Source organism: Arachis ipaensis, chromosome B7, assembly GCF_059453495.1.
Source record: "Arachis ipaensis isolate K30076 ecotype BB chromosome B7, ASM5945349v1, whole genome shotgun sequence".
Classification (NCBI taxonomy): domain Eukaryota; kingdom Viridiplantae; phylum Streptophyta; class Magnoliopsida; order Fabales; family Fabaceae; genus Arachis; species Arachis ipaensis.
This window is the reverse complement of record NC_142442.1, coordinates 87,218,193-87,233,312: the sequence shown is the minus strand read 5'-3', so window position 1 is coordinate 87,233,312 and position 15,120 is coordinate 87,218,193. Positions and strand designations below refer to the sequence as shown.

The 15,120-nt window shown below is 36.6% G+C and overlaps 3 protein-coding genes across 5 annotated transcripts; 2 read left to right on the top strand and 1 right to left on the bottom strand.

The window, feature by feature from the left end:
• Positions 1-7: 7 nt before the first annotated feature.
• Positions 8-2,511, top strand: LOC148553252 (protein NRT1/ PTR FAMILY 2.6-like). Of its 2 annotated transcripts, none has more exons than XM_088493680.1 (4): positions 8-139; positions 223-440; positions 550-1,103; positions 1,668-2,511. In XM_088493680.1, the coding sequence occupies exons 1-4, from the start codon at positions 40-42 to the stop codon at positions 2,431-2,433; spliced, it is 1,638 nt and encodes a 545-aa protein (XP_088349806.1). In that variant the 5' UTR covers positions 8-39; the 3' UTR covers positions 2,434-2,511. The 2 variants fall into 2 exon arrangements, with proteins under 2 accessions (XP_088349806.1, XP_088349807.1); XM_088493681.1 differs by having other exon boundaries at positions 29-109.
• Positions 2,512-6,260: 3,749 nt separating this feature from the next.
• LOC107613890 (uncharacterized) lies at positions 6,261-10,373 on the bottom strand. Of its 2 annotated transcripts, none has more exons than XM_088492612.1 (6): positions 10,160-10,373; positions 9,406-9,880; positions 8,859-9,110; positions 8,425-8,568; positions 7,001-7,687; positions 6,261-6,888 (listed from the first exon to the last, which is right to left on the bottom strand). In XM_088492612.1, the coding sequence occupies exons 2-6, from the start codon at positions 9,526-9,528 to the stop codon at positions 6,646-6,648; spliced, it is 1,449 nt and encodes a 482-aa protein (XP_088348738.1). In that variant the 5' UTR covers positions 9,529-9,880; positions 10,160-10,373; the 3' UTR covers positions 6,261-6,645. The 2 variants fall into 2 exon arrangements, with proteins under 2 accessions (XP_088348738.1, XP_088348737.1); XM_088492611.1 differs by lacking the exons at positions 8,425-8,568; positions 10,160-10,373 and adding an exon at positions 7,770-7,913 and having other exon boundaries at positions 9,406-9,748; positions 9,846-10,149.
• Positions 10,374-12,181: 1,808 nt separating this feature from the next.
• Positions 12,182-13,120, top strand: LOC148553251 (uncharacterized). The gene has a single exon (XM_088494800.1). The coding sequence runs from the start codon at positions 12,182-12,184 to the stop codon at positions 13,118-13,120; it is 939 nt and encodes a 312-aa protein (XP_088350926.1).
• Positions 13,121-15,120: the final 2,000 nt, after the last annotated feature.

Below are 15,120 nucleotides of genomic sequence, written 5' to 3'. Positions count from 1 at the left end.
CAGGCTAAAATAAAGTTGAAGTGCAAGAAAGAATTAATAATGGAGAGGACACACTCATCCCTGAGAGAAGAAGAAGCTCGGAAGAACAATACTAGTGGCAGCAAGCCAGGTGGTTGGCCAAGCTTCCCCTTCATCATTGGTATATATTTTGTATGCATCATTATATTCAGTGAGTGACCTCTCTCATAAATGCATTTTCTAATATTTGGTGATTGATGACAGCCACAGTAGCTGGAATAACACTTGCAAGCTCAGGGATTTGGGCAAACTTGATTGTATATCTGATACAAGAGTTCAATATAAAGAGCATCAGTGCTACTCAGATTTCAAATGTGGTTAATGGAACCACTAATCTAGTCCCATTTGTTGCTGCTATCATTGCTGACTGTTTCTTTGGCTCTTTCACTCTTGTCTTGGTTTCCTCTTGTGTCTCTTTGCTGGTACTAATAACTTCACTTTTATAATTAAATTAGTTAAAAATTCGTGAAGTTGATAATTAAGAGTTATTAAATAATTTGACAGGTTTGACTAAATTATTATTGATTGCAGGGCACAATTGTATTTGCGTTGACTGCAAGCATAAAATCATTAAGGCCTAAACAGTGCATTAACAATGGATCAAACTTATGCGAAGCAGCTTCTATGATGCAATATGGTGTGTTATACGTTGGAATAGCGCTAGCAGCAATTGGTTTCGGTGGAACTCGGTTCACAACAGCAGCACTTGGAGCAAACCAGTTCCATGATAACACTCACCATCAAAACATCTTCTTCAACTGGTTCTTCTTCACTTGGTACGTTGTTTCAGTTGCAGGCTTCACCGGAGTGGTTTACATTCAAGATAATGTGAGTTGGGGTGTGGGGTTCTGGATATGTGTGGTGTCAAACATGATTGGTGTCATGGTTTTCTTGATGGGGTACCGCTATTATCTCCCTCAAACTCCACAAGGAAGCGCCTTTGTGGATCTTGCAAGAGTTCCTGTTGCTTCTATTCGAAAGTGGAAATCTCAGCTTTCATCATCAACACATGACTACTACAATGGTGCTCATCATCATGATGCTACGCTTCCACCAGTGTCCGCAATACCAGCAAAAAGATTCAGGTACTGTTTATTTATTTATTTGGATTCTGTTTTCGAGTGAATATCCCATCTAGTCCTGACAATTACCTCGAAAGGACAATGAGGCCCTCAAGAAAAAAAACACCAAATCTGGTCGTTGATCTTTTTCTTTTGGGATTGATTAGCCTCTGTACCAAAAAAAACATTGACTTTTTTTTGGCACAGAGGCCTCATTGTCCTTTCGAAATAATTGTCAGGGGTCGGGTTGAATTTTTTTTTGTCAAGGACCTCGTTGTCTTTTGAGGTAATTATCAGGATTGTTTTAGGTTTTTCTTTATGTTTTTTTAAGTAGGTGAACGCTATGATACCTAAAAGGTGGTGTCTATTTATTAAAAAAAGTTAAAAAATAATATTTAATATAAAAGATATAACAATAAATAATTTTTAAAAAATTAAAACTTACTACAAAAGATAAGTTAGTCAAAATTTAGATACCAACTCATAAGCACCATAGAATTAGCCTTTTAAGTATTACCTTTAATTTTGATGTACTGACATTTTATACGATGGTTTAATTACATCTGTCTTTTCTATTTTTTAATGCAGGTTTTTCAATCGTGCGGCTCTGGTTACTGAGGGAGACTCAATTGAGAAATCATGGAGGCTATGCAGTGTTCAACAAGTGGAAGATTTTAAGAAAGTGATTGGAATTTTGCCACTCTTGACTTCAAGTATATTCCTAGCAATTCCAATAGGAATGGAATCTAACCTATCACTTCTTCAAGCATTGGTAATGGAAGCTCACTTAGGACCCCATTTCAAATTCCCAGCAGGCTCCCTTGGCGTCATACTCCTAATCTCCACATCTATTTTCCTCTCTCTTCTTGATAGGGTCCTATGGCCATTCTATCAAAAACTAACTGGAAAAACACCCACACCACTCCAACGAATAGGAGTAGGACACGTGTTCAATATCCTGGGTATGGTTGTTTCAGCAATTGTTGAATCGAAGAGGCTTAAGATGTTCCATGATGCAAACAAGTCTATGTCTATACTTTGGTTGTTCCCACAATTGGTGTTGGTTGGTGTCGGAGAAGCTTTTCATTTTCCGGGGCAAGTTGCATTCTATTACCAACAACTCCCACAAGCACTGAGTAGCACATCAACGGCCATGATTTCTTTGATCATAGGGATAGCATTTTATCTAATCACTGCATTGACTCATGAAATTCGTAGAAGTACTCATTGGTTGCCTGATAACATTGATTATGGGAGAGTTGATAATGTGTATTGGATGTTAGTCCTCTTTAGTGGCATCAACTTTGTGTATTACCTCATATGTGCTACTTTCTACAAGTATAGCAAAATTTAGGAGTGTGTTGTGTAGTTATGACTTATGAGTACAAGGTGATATGGTGTCTAAAAAGTGGTATCTAAAGTTAAGAATAAATATTTAATTTTAAAAGTATAAAAATAAATAATTTTTAAATATTTAAAAATTATAAATAAAAATTAAATACTAATTCGTAGGCACCATATATAGAATGGCAGAAATTCATCTGCAGTCAGTCGACTGCAGGTGAAGTTGTTCTTGGATGGCTGACACGTGTTACTATATGATTTAAAAAAAATCGATTTATTTTATATAAATGGTTTATTTAAAAAAATCGGTTTAAGTAGATCAAATAACTACTTTTAAAATAAATCAATTTTTTTTAAACCATATAGTAACACGTGTCAACCATCCAGAAACAACTTCACCTACAGTCGACTGCAGATGAGTTTCCACCGTATAGAATTAGTCTAATAATATATATATATATGTATTGATCACTTGGTAATCATATACTTATTACATAATAATATACACCATTTACAATTTCATGAATTCTATTGTCTTTATATTGGTAACAATAGTATTATAGAGTCAATATAATTTATTGTTTTTGGTTAAATGTTAATCAACAATATTTAAAAGTATTATCTAGAAATATGATATTAAATTGGCAAACTAAAAATTTTAAACTATTAACTAAAATACTAACTAAAACTAAAATTATATATCCTTAAACTTTTCTGCATTGGTAATGCATACCATCTACTGCTGGGTTCTTATATAACATTTAATTAAATAGTTTTATTGACTTTGTTTAATATACAATTATTTGTTGATAAATTTTAATTATCAAATTTATTAAAACTGAAATTAATGAGCTCAACTTAATTTTAAAAATTAGTTAAGAGATCTATAAAAACTCATATTTATAAATTATTTAGAGACTATATTTTTAAAAAATATGAAACTTGTAATACACTTTTTTAACGTAAGAAATAATTATTTAAAACACAAAAATTTACAAATGAATAATCTAACAACAATAAATTAAGTCAACTTTAATATCGTATCATAAAATCACTTGTAGTGTTTTATCAAATACTTTCTAGTAATTGTGTTTTACTTTTATCAGTGTCAAAGCTATGTTTAAGAAATCTTTTTCACTTTGCAGTGCAGCCAAAAATACATCTATGATCTATGGACGAGAACTGAACCATGAATGGAACTACTCGCAAGATGTTTTTATTTTCCTAACATATTGTATAAAGTGGTTATTTTAATGAAGATTTTATAATTATCATTGTGTAAAAATATTTCATTTTAACTATTAAATAATAAATTGTAGAGTTTAATTTTTATACATTATAATAGTGTTATTTTTATTTAAAATATGACTAAACAAATAAGCCATATTTTTTAAACAAAAATCATCATAAAAAAAATATTTTTAGTATCTTCATTAAAATAGTTCTTATATATATGCAGCTGAGACCGAGAACCTTATGATAAGGGATACGCTGACATAAGGAAATAAAAAGAGATTATCTCCATGATAATATATAGTCTCAGTAATAGCGTGATGTATAAAAAAAGAGGTCAAGTTCAATTTTACGCAATTAAATTCAGATATTTTGCCATTTTGGCATAATGTTGTCACCATATAAGATATATTCTGGACTGTACCTATACTATATAGTTGTTAGCACTTAGCACATATGTAACACCATACCTTTGAACCAAATTTTTTACGTTAGTTGGAGAAAACAAGTGTTGAGTGTTAATTATTTATATGATAAATTATTATTTATACAGGTATGAGAGAATTTTAAACATTCTCGTTTCACATGAGGGGAAGCATGCGAAATTTATAAATGTATAAAACGATTTTTATATTTAGGGAGCAAGTAATCTAAAGTAGCATTATTAGTTTCTTACTCTATCTATGTGATATGACTTTTAAAAAAACATTATCAACAATATCGGTGTAATACATATATATGCTAGAATAAACAAAGTCAAAAACAAACTGTTTAGTTTACACTTTTCTGCATTAATTTGGCCCTTACTGTTGAGTGTTGATTTTGTCATAATGTTGTAGACCCCAATCTCCTAATTGTCGGACGAATTTCTCTCGAACCTAATCATCATAGGCATATATATTATTAAAATATTATTAGAGTGGTTAGTAATTGGAAGTTAAGTTACTAATGACTAGTATGTAGTTAGTAGATGAATATTTATGAGGTTAGTTAGTAATATCTCTGTAAATAGAGTGACTCTTGTATCATATACCAACAACTTCAATACAATAACATTATATATAATATTATCTTTTTATTCCGTTTTTCTTTCTAAAATTTAACATGGTATCAGAGCTATGTATCTTCTTTAAAAAATCGCCATGTTTCTTCTTGAAATCCAAATAATCAATCCTATTGTCTTCTTTCTTTCTAATAGCTAAATCATCTTACAACGTAACACAAGATTCCACCAACCCTTTCTATATTCATCTTAGTAAAAATTCAACATCTAAATTGATGATATTTCTGTTCCAATATGAGAGCGTTGCAATAATTTGATGTTGTCTTGGCCATTTCATTCCCTCTCTTCTTCTATTACCCAAAATTGTGGTCAGCTGAAATGTGCCTTCAAAATTTATTGTCCCTTTACTTTTCTTCTTTTTCTCTTCTTTTATCTTCTCTTCTTCTTTGTCCATTTTCTTCTTCTTCCTCTATCACCTCCTGTCCGCACCTTTTCTCCCTCTCTTTATATATATGTTCACGCGGCTGCCGGCCACCTTGCGCCATTGCAGCATCCCCGATGTCCACTTTCTTCTTCTCTTCTTTTTTCTTCTTACTCCTTCTTGGTTATCTCACTCTATCTCACTCTCAAACACAGAACCAGAACAGAAGCTCTGTTCCTCTTTTTTGTCATGATCAGAATCGCCACCCACGTCGCACTCCTCTCTTTCTTTGTCTTCGTCTATGCCTTTTTCTCTGTGTTACCGTGTTGCACGCCTCTTCCTCAGCCATCTCATCGTTACTTATCCACGTTTGAGATTATTGACATTTTTCATCCACTAACTTGTGGGGACATATTAAAATATTACTGGAGTTGTTAGTAATTAGGAGTTAAGTTAGTAATAACTAGTAGTTAGTAGATAGATATTTATGGAGTTAGTTGATAATATCCCTATAAATAGGATGACTCTTATATCATGTAATAATAATTTTAATACAATAATTTTATATATAATATTATCTTCTTATTTCACCCTTTTCCCTGAAATTCAATATATATAAAGAACAATAATAATGAAATATAAATGGCATATATAAAGATATCTGTAGCTGCTAGGATTCATCAATCAGTGACTTTGTGGAATCACAGACAGCATAAGATTCAACCTTACTACTATTAGTGGCATGGCCGACAAAAACCCATAACGAGCACTTCTGAAAAATGCGCCAAGTTTTAGTGGATGATATACCTGGTTACTACGATTTTTCTTTTATATTAGCTTTTCCCCTCCTAAAAATATCCCATGTTAAAAGTGCGCCTTAATTATTGTTAAAATACTTCCAAAATAGATTGTTACATATACAAGATGAGATTCAAAACTCCAACACTTGCTTATATTATATCTCTACAATATAATATCCAATATATGGAATTATTTAGTTTTGATTTTGACAATGTTAAGAGTTTTGTGCAATGTGTGACAATCAGAAGGTTCAAGTGCAAAACAATGGAGGTCAATAACAGCATTCAAACCAGATAGACAAAAGATTCGGATTTTGGATTTTCACTTTTCATTCTAAGTGTTTGATAAAGACGGGATTAAAGAGTGAATAACAAAAATATAATTGACAAAATCACTGTTAAGATGTTAACATCATAAGAAAAAACAAGAGTAAGGCTTCTGCCTTATTTACATAGTGTAATACAGTTAATACCAAATTTCCTCGTCTTATTTATGAAAAACTGTCTGTTAATTAATTATTTCATACCTGTACATATAATGATGTCAGTATTTCATTGCACCATCTACCTGAACAACAAACTTCAACTGGAACAATCAATATTTTACTCTTCACTCCCTAATCATTCCCTATGAAGTTTATCACTACATACTTCAAACTTGTATATTCTGATTCTGTTATCAAAATACTTATTGGAAACGGTGAAGCTAACATCATTTCCTAAGGAATTGATCAGCCAACTTCAACAAAATCCGCTTCTTCAAGTTTAGCTAATGTTGCAATCTCTTGAATTTGCAGTAGAATCCTCTTCAGAAGAGACATCATCTGATAATCCTAGAATGTAGTCCTCTGAATCTTCATCATCACTCATAATGTCAGCTCTGTTATATCTTCTTTCAATGTAGGCCAATGTCTGCCGCCTCTGCAGGCGAAGAGCATGCATAATAACAGCAGGAGGAAGGGTTCCCCGTGTCTGGTCTTCTCTGCCCTTCCGGTTTGCCTCAATTATCTGTTTATATATATTCAGTCAGGAAGTTACAAGAATGGCAAATGAATTATGTAAACGAAAATAGCATACTGATCACAAACATATCCTATAGCCAAAACAAATCCTATCCTACCTCTTTCGCGTTCACAGGAATTGGTGGAAGGTCACTTGCTAGGGGAGCCCAGATCTTCACATCGTTTTCTATACCACAAGTTGCCAGAATAGGTAAATGTGGATGAGGTTCGAGTTGATTTAAAACATGCTGGTCACCGACCATTAATCGCACCAGCTTAGCATCCTTCTTTTTCCAGATGAATATATGGCCACAATCTGAGCCACTCAACACATATTCATCACTGGGGCCAAAAAAACTCACTCCCTTAACTGTCTGTTGATTTCTATGGCCCGAGTAAACTTGTGCCTGTTGAATATTCTTCAAGTCCTCAGATGAAGCAGAAGGTGAAGAACCCCAGCCGGCATTCTTTTCAAACAGATAAATCAGCTCATCATTATAAGAAACAAGGAGCTCGCTAGAGCTTGAATAAGCCAATGCTGTGATGTGCACAGTATCTGACTCAATTAAGTGATTTGGGCAAAATGTGTTAACAGGTATATCTGAATTTCTTGCTGCATCCCACTGACATTTTCTTATGTCATAAACGCGTGCATATTGATCAGATCCCGCAACAGCAAAGTAATATGGATTTCTAGAGTCAATCACAATGGAATTCAAACCTATCTTGCTTGTGGAATCTTTATTGCTCCCCATAGATGAGGAACAACAGAGAAATTTTGTAGCAGAACTACTTCGCAAATCAAACTACAAAGGAAACCTTTACAACTGTTAGTATATAGTATAAAGGAAAGCTTCAACATGCAACATGATGTAATACTTGACTAACATGTTGAACTAAACCATCTTCACCACAACTGTAGAATATGTGTGGACTTCCTGGCTCCACAGCAAGCTTGTAGACATTTCCACGGTGCTTCCCCAACAATGTAATGTCAGCTCGACCATCCTCCCGAAGAACACCAAGCCTTATCTGCAAAAGGAAAGATCAATTTCCAGACAAGGGGATTCAGCAGACACTTTAAAAGAGCATATAGATATGTTTAATATCATTTGAATGAGTACAGAGGGCAAGCTCCATCATGAGGATAATGAGATGATATGATGATGGTACTGAAGGCAAGCCTGGGATTGCAGGGGTGGGGACCTATTGTGGGGGGGGGGATGGGATGGGGGGGGGGGTGGGGGCTGGGGGGGGTTTGGGGGGGGGTGGGAGGTGGCGGAGGGGGGGGTGTGGCGGTGGGTGGGAGGGGAGGGGGGGGGAGGGGGGGGGGGGGGGAGGGGTGGATGAGGGCGGGTGGGTGGGGGGGAGGGATGGTGAGGAGGGGGGTGGGGGGGGTGGTGGGAGGGGGTGGGGTGGGGGGGGGGGTTGGGGGGGTGGGTGGTGGAAGGGTGAGATGGTGGGGGAGGGTGGGGGAGTGGTGGGTGAGGGGGTAGTATAAAGGAAAGCTTCAACATGCAACATGATGTAATACTTGACTAACATGTTGAACTAAACCATCTTCACCACAACTGTAGAATATGTGTGGACTTCCTGGCTCCACAGCAAGCTTGTAGACATTTCCACGGTGCTTCCCCAACAATGTAATGTCAGCTCGACCATCCTCCCGAAGAACACCAAGCCTTATCTGCAAAAGGAAAGATCAATTTCCAGACAAGGGGATTTCAGCAGACACTTTAAAAGAGCATATAGATATGTTTAATATCATTTGAATGATGTACCAGAGGGCAAGGCTCCACAATCCACATGAGGATAAAACTATTCAACTGAAGAAGGAAATTGATATGAATGATCTTGGTTTGTTATGCTTTATTATTATGGTATTCTATTCAACAGTCTCCCATTTTTCCTTTGTAGTTACAAAGATTGACAAAAGCGAAGAACAGAATACTGAATTCAATATTGAGTAAATTTTACCTGGCCATCACCAGCAGAAGTAACTATTCGGCTGTCATCGGTGAATGGCATTATCTTTGTCTGGAATATGTTGTCTGAGTGGCCAGAAGGGTATGCAAACAATTTAGTTTTGGATGCCCAATTCCAAAACACAACTTGCCTGTCATCAGAACCTGAGACAAGAAGGTCGCCAGTAGAGTTGAACTCCACTGCATTCACACAACCTTCATGACCATTTAACTTGCCATATAAATTCAGGTTCTGCACAAGAGCCTGCAAGCATATACAAGATATTCATAATCACCAATAGAAATCATAACAACTATTCAAATTTCTGAACTTGCTTCCCGATTCACAAATTACACCAATGAGGGAACATGTTAAACTTGAAGAACACGAAACCACAAAATTGTAGCTTCCTTGGATGACAGAGAAATGCATACCTGGGCCACCTCTTCTGATGCATGCTCAAAAATTCCAATGTTATATTAAGTTTCCAAATTCAAACATTGAAAGCGATAATGAAGTTACCGACGTTAAACAATGAAAAAAGAATTCGAGTGAAAACCTCTGAAGCAGAAAAGCGTCGAGCAAAGCCGCTAGGGTGAGACAACCCAACCTCTCTCCTATAAATATCAGTGAATCCTCGTCGAACCCTTGTATTGACCCTAACGTTGTCGAAGTTCTCCATTTCCAAAGATTCTTTTCTTTTTTTTCTGAGAGTGAGCGTGTAGTTGCAGTTCGCAGCGCTTGATTCCTTTTGGAATAACTGAGTACTGTTCGACAAAGAGTGAAGACGCTAACGTGGATGTTCTTTCTTTTCTTTCTCGATTTTGCCCTTTTCTCGTTTTTTGGGTACTGGCTTTTTTGTAGCGGGACACGGATCCACCATCACTTGGATGAGTCCGTAACTAAGTTATATGGGCTGTGAATTCAATCAGTTTTGCAGCTTATAACTCAGCAGAATAAACATCCCCAATTATCTCATGAGACCTTCATCACAGTTACGGTGCTTCATGGACATGATACGATTTCTGCTAATACTGACCAAAAACGAATCTGTTAATAAGACTACAAGGAACAAAATTTCTCGTCAACAAAATAAATAAGCCTTTTTTTTATGGGAAAATTTGGACCATTATGCTCCATGTTTTACTTTTTGTACTCCAATAAAATAGAGCACAAAAGGATCCATACAAACTAAAAACAAAAAAGAGTGAAGAAACATGACGATCCAATAAATTCAATCACCAAATTGAAATTGTGAAACTGAGGAATTTGCTATTGTTGGTTGAGTAGAGAGAGAAATGGGGAATCACTACCGAAAGAAAAAATAGCCGTTTTCTCTCCGTACAACTTTCGCTTTCTGTCCGTTTGAAATTTTTCAGCCTGATGTCCGGTGCCGAAGGTCCTACGGGACCCTCTCATGAGCATCAACCTACAGTAGAAGAACAAGACCAACTTAAGAGAAGTATTAAAAAGGTAAGAAAAGATGGAGAAGGTTTCACTGGCACTCAACTTCTCCAACCGAGAGATGAGGAATGGATGCGAGACAGCATGGAGTTAGAGGGGAATTTTAAAGCTGGAAAATCTTTTGCCCAAATGGTAAGAGGTGGATTCACTAAAGATCACATGGAAGAAGACATCGTTGAACTTAGTAAAGAAGGAAACATAAGCAGTGAAGATGACAAAGAAGAGAAAGAGCATCGAGAAGAGGAAACTGACACTTGCAACACAGAGAACATAAGAGTAGAGAAGACCAAAGAGGGCCTCTATAATATCGTCATTAGCGATGCTATGGAGAGAGAACTTTGGAAGCCATGGTGGAATACCTTAATAGTAAAGTTGATGGGTAGAAGGGTGGGATATGCTGCTATCAAAAGAAGGTTAGAGGCCATGTGGAGCAAAAAAGGGACCGTAGACGTTATCGACTTAAGTAACGATTTATCTAGTCAAATTCTATGCTAGTGAGGATTTTGACTTTGCCCTCATGGAGGGGACTTGGAAGGTTTATGACCACTACCTAACTATCAGACTGTGGGAGCCAAATTTTAATCCACTAAGAGCTACAATTGACAAAATCACAGCATGGGTGAGGTTACCGGGTCTGCCGATTGAGCTTTATAACGGAACCATATTGAGGAAAATAGGTAATCTTATTGGAAGAACGGTAAAGGTTGATAATAACACAGCCAATCTGTGTAGAGGAAAATTCGCCCGGCTATGTGTAGAGGTAGATCTCACCAAACCTCTGATGGGAAAGTATTTGATTAATGGAGAAGAGTACCATGTGGAGTATGAAGGAATCCACCAAATCTGTTTTTTATGTGGAAGAATAGACCATGATCAACAGTATTGCAATATAAGAAAAGAGAAAGAGGTGGCAGCAGGAGTGGAAAACAGCGAACAAAGCACATATGAAAAAGAAGAAAATCAGCATGAAAAACAAAATGAGCAAATTGCAGAAGAACCAGCAATGAAGAACAATTTGAACAAAAAAGATAAAGGCAAGCAAATTATGATAGAGCAGAATGACAACTATGGAGCATGGATGGTAGTGCAGAGGCCAAAAAGGGGAAAGAAGAATGAAGAAACCAAACAGGGAGGCGGATCAAGCAGAGCTAAAGAGAAGCAGAGCAACAAAGAAAACCAGTCCAGATATAGTGTTCTACAAGTGGAAGACTCGACACCAGAGCATGAGGAAAGGATTGAAGTAGCACAAGGAGAAGAACAAGGAAACAACAATGATACTACAAAGGAAAACAAAATGACAAAAAGAGAAAATACACAGACAAAACAGAAGAAGAACGCAGAAAACAAACAGACCCAACTCAAAGGAAAAATAACAGAAATGGATAATAGTAAAACAGGTAGTAAAGCTACAGGAAGTTCCTTGACAGCACCACAATACAAGAAAGAAGGAGAAAGACAAATAGAAAAAAAAGAACTCAACAAAGACCATAAAGAAGTCATTCACCATGAAGAAAATTGGGTAGAGGAAAATTTATCTTCACCAACAATAATGGAAGAAGAGATTGCACCCTCAATCCAATCCCCACCAAATGAAAGAAAACCACTTGATCCCATGATCACAGATGAAGGAGGAAAAGAGATGATGGAGACAGAGAATGAAGAGAAAGATACACATCAAAGCTTACTTAAGGGAGTTGATTTTACAACCCCTGTCAATAGTGTGCTGAATGACACTCAGATGCACTTAGCCTGATGTGGTTTCTTATGTATCCTTTGGTTTTTATTTATTTTTTTGTTTCTGTTTAATGATTAGTTTAATTTGGAATGTGAGAGGTGCGGCTAGTGGTACTTTTAGACGCACTCTTAAAAATATGATAAACCAATACAAACCTGACATCACTATTCTTCTTGAAACTAAATGTAGTGGAGATATAGCCTCTAGAGTTATTCAACATCTTGGTTTTACTAAATCCATAAGAGAGGAAGCTCAAGGGTTTGTGGGTGGAATTTGGATTCTCTGGAATAGGATGGACGTTGACATCACCATGATGGAAATGCATAGTCAATACATACATGTTAGAGTTCAAGCCTACGGAGAGAAAGAGTGGTATTTAACTGCGGTCTATGCTAGTCCAAATAATCAAATAAGAAAACTTTTGTGGCCAAAGCTTGTGCACATTGCGAACTCAATGGCAGGAGATTGGCTCGTAGCTGGAGATTTTAATGAAATTAAGGAAGCATCGGAAAAGAAAGGAGGGGCAGCTGTGAATATCAGAGCGTGCAATATTTTTTCAAATTGGATCAATAGATGCGGACTCATAGATCTGGGGTTCGTTGGCCCTAGATTTACCTGGAAAGGTCCTAAATGGGAAGGTCAAGACAGAGTCTTTAAGAGATTGGATAGAGCCTTATCAAACCACTCTTGGAGAACGAGATTTCATGAAGCGACTACTGAAGTTCTTACCAGAACAAACTCAGATCATCATCCCATCCTCATTCGGAATGTGAAGCTTATTAACGGAGAAGGAAAAAAGCCCTTTAGATTTGAGGCTATGTGGACCCACCATCCAGACTTTCAAAACTGCCTCAAAGACAGCTGGAACAGAGATAGTACACTTCCTTCGGCATTAAGAAACCTAAAGAATGATCTGCTGAAGTGGAATAAAGATATTTTTGGAAACATATTCAAAGCTAAGAGAACTATATTGAACAGAATCACAGGGATCCAAAGGAGTGCCTCCTATGGAAATAACCCCTTTTTAGAGGAGTTAGAGAAAAAATTAAATAAAGAACTGGATGCAGAAATCTAGGCAAAATTGGATTATCGAGGGAGATAGAAATACTAGATACTATCATACAAAAACCATCATAAGAAGAGGAAAGAATAAAATTTTAAAGTTGAGAGACACAAACGGAAATTGGATAGAAGATGAAGATACCTTAAAGACTCACATCATCAACCACTTTCAGAGAATCTATCAAGAAAAGGTAACCTTTTGTCCAATTGATAATTTAACAATAACGTTACCTGACTTTAGTGATGCTGATTGCAGGAAATTCATATCAACACCTATGGAATGGGAAATCAAGAAGGCTTTATTCAACATTGGATCCCTAAAAGCACCTGGAAGTGATGGTTTTCCAGCCCTCATATACAAAAATAATTGGGAAGTTATGAAGAGCAAGTTGTGTGATTTTATCTGGAGTTGCTGGAGGAATCCCAACCTTATCAAAGAGTGTAACAACACTCTCCTTGTCCTGGTTCCCAAGATCAACAACCCCGAATTCATCAACCAATTCAGACCTATTGCTTTGTGCAATGTTAGCTACAAAGTAATAACAAAGATCATGGTGGATAGAATTAAGCCCTACCTAAATGACAGGATTGCAGTTCACCAATCCAGTTTTATACCCGGAAGAAAAATACAAGACAACATTCTTATAGCAAAAGAGATGATACACATTATGAAGAAGATGAAAGGAAAAAAACAATTCATGGCTATTAAAATTGATTTTGAAAAAGCCTATGATAGGCTTAATTGGGAATTCATAAAGAAAAGGCTTCAGAACTTCAAGTTCCCTGAACACTTTATAAACCTAATCATGAACTGCATCCAATCAGTGAATTACAGTGTGATATGGAATGGAAACAGAACTGAAGAATTTACCCCTATTAGAGGACTGAGGCAGGGAGATCCTCTATCCCCCTATCTCTTTGTTATTGCAATGGATGCCCTGTCTTATCTCATTGAAGAGCAGGTTCAGAATGGAGGATGGAAAGCTATCAGAGTTGGAAGAGAAGGACCAGACATCTCTCATCTAATGTTCGCAGACAACTTGCTGCTATTTACAGAGGCAACTATGGAACAAATAACTAGAGTTATAGAAGTGTTGGAGGCGTTTTGTAATGTGTCCGGGTTGAAGATTAATAGAGAAAAATCTTCCATAATTTTTTCAAAGAAAACCCAACCAAACACCAGAGAGGAGATAACAAAGCTAACCAGGTTTAGAGAAGAAAGAGACTTGGGCAGATATTTGGGGGCTATGATAACAAATAATCGGAAGGGGAAAGAAAATTATAAAGACATGTTGGGAAGAATGCAGAATAAGCTTAAGGGGTGGAAGGGCAAATGTTTGTCCCTTGCAGGGAGATTAACTCTAGCACAATCAGTGTTGAGCCCAGCTTTAAATTTTAATATGCAACACGAGAGAATTCCGAGAGGAATCTGCCAAGAAGTAGAAAAGATCCAAAGAAATTTCATATGGGGGGAGGATAACAATCAACGAAAAATGCATCTGATTGGGTGGAAAACTCTTTGTCAGCCAAAACATGAAGGAGGCCTTGGATTTCGTCAACTAACAACAGTGAATGATGCTTTTTTGCTCAAAATTTTATGGCAAGCCAAAGAAAATCCAGAAGCGTTGTGGGTAAAAGTGTTAAGGCATAAGTATTGCAATGGAGGAAGCTTGAACAATCCAATCAATGTGAAGACTACAGATTCTCCTCTTTGGAAGGAATTGATGAAATTATGGCCTATGTTTCAAAATTTCTCCACCTACTACATTGGAAATGGACTATCAACTCTTTTTTGGAAACATCAATGGGTGAAAGAAGAAGATTGTCTGCTCGATTTGGCTCTAAATCCTGACTCAATTGACCCTGACAGCTTTGTTTGGGAATGGACAAATCCAAATGGAGATTGGGATATAGACAAGCTCCACCAAAATCTGCCCCCAAATATTGTGGAAAAAATCATTGATATCCCTGCACCCCAAGCAGAATTAGAAGATGATAGAATTGGATGGAAAC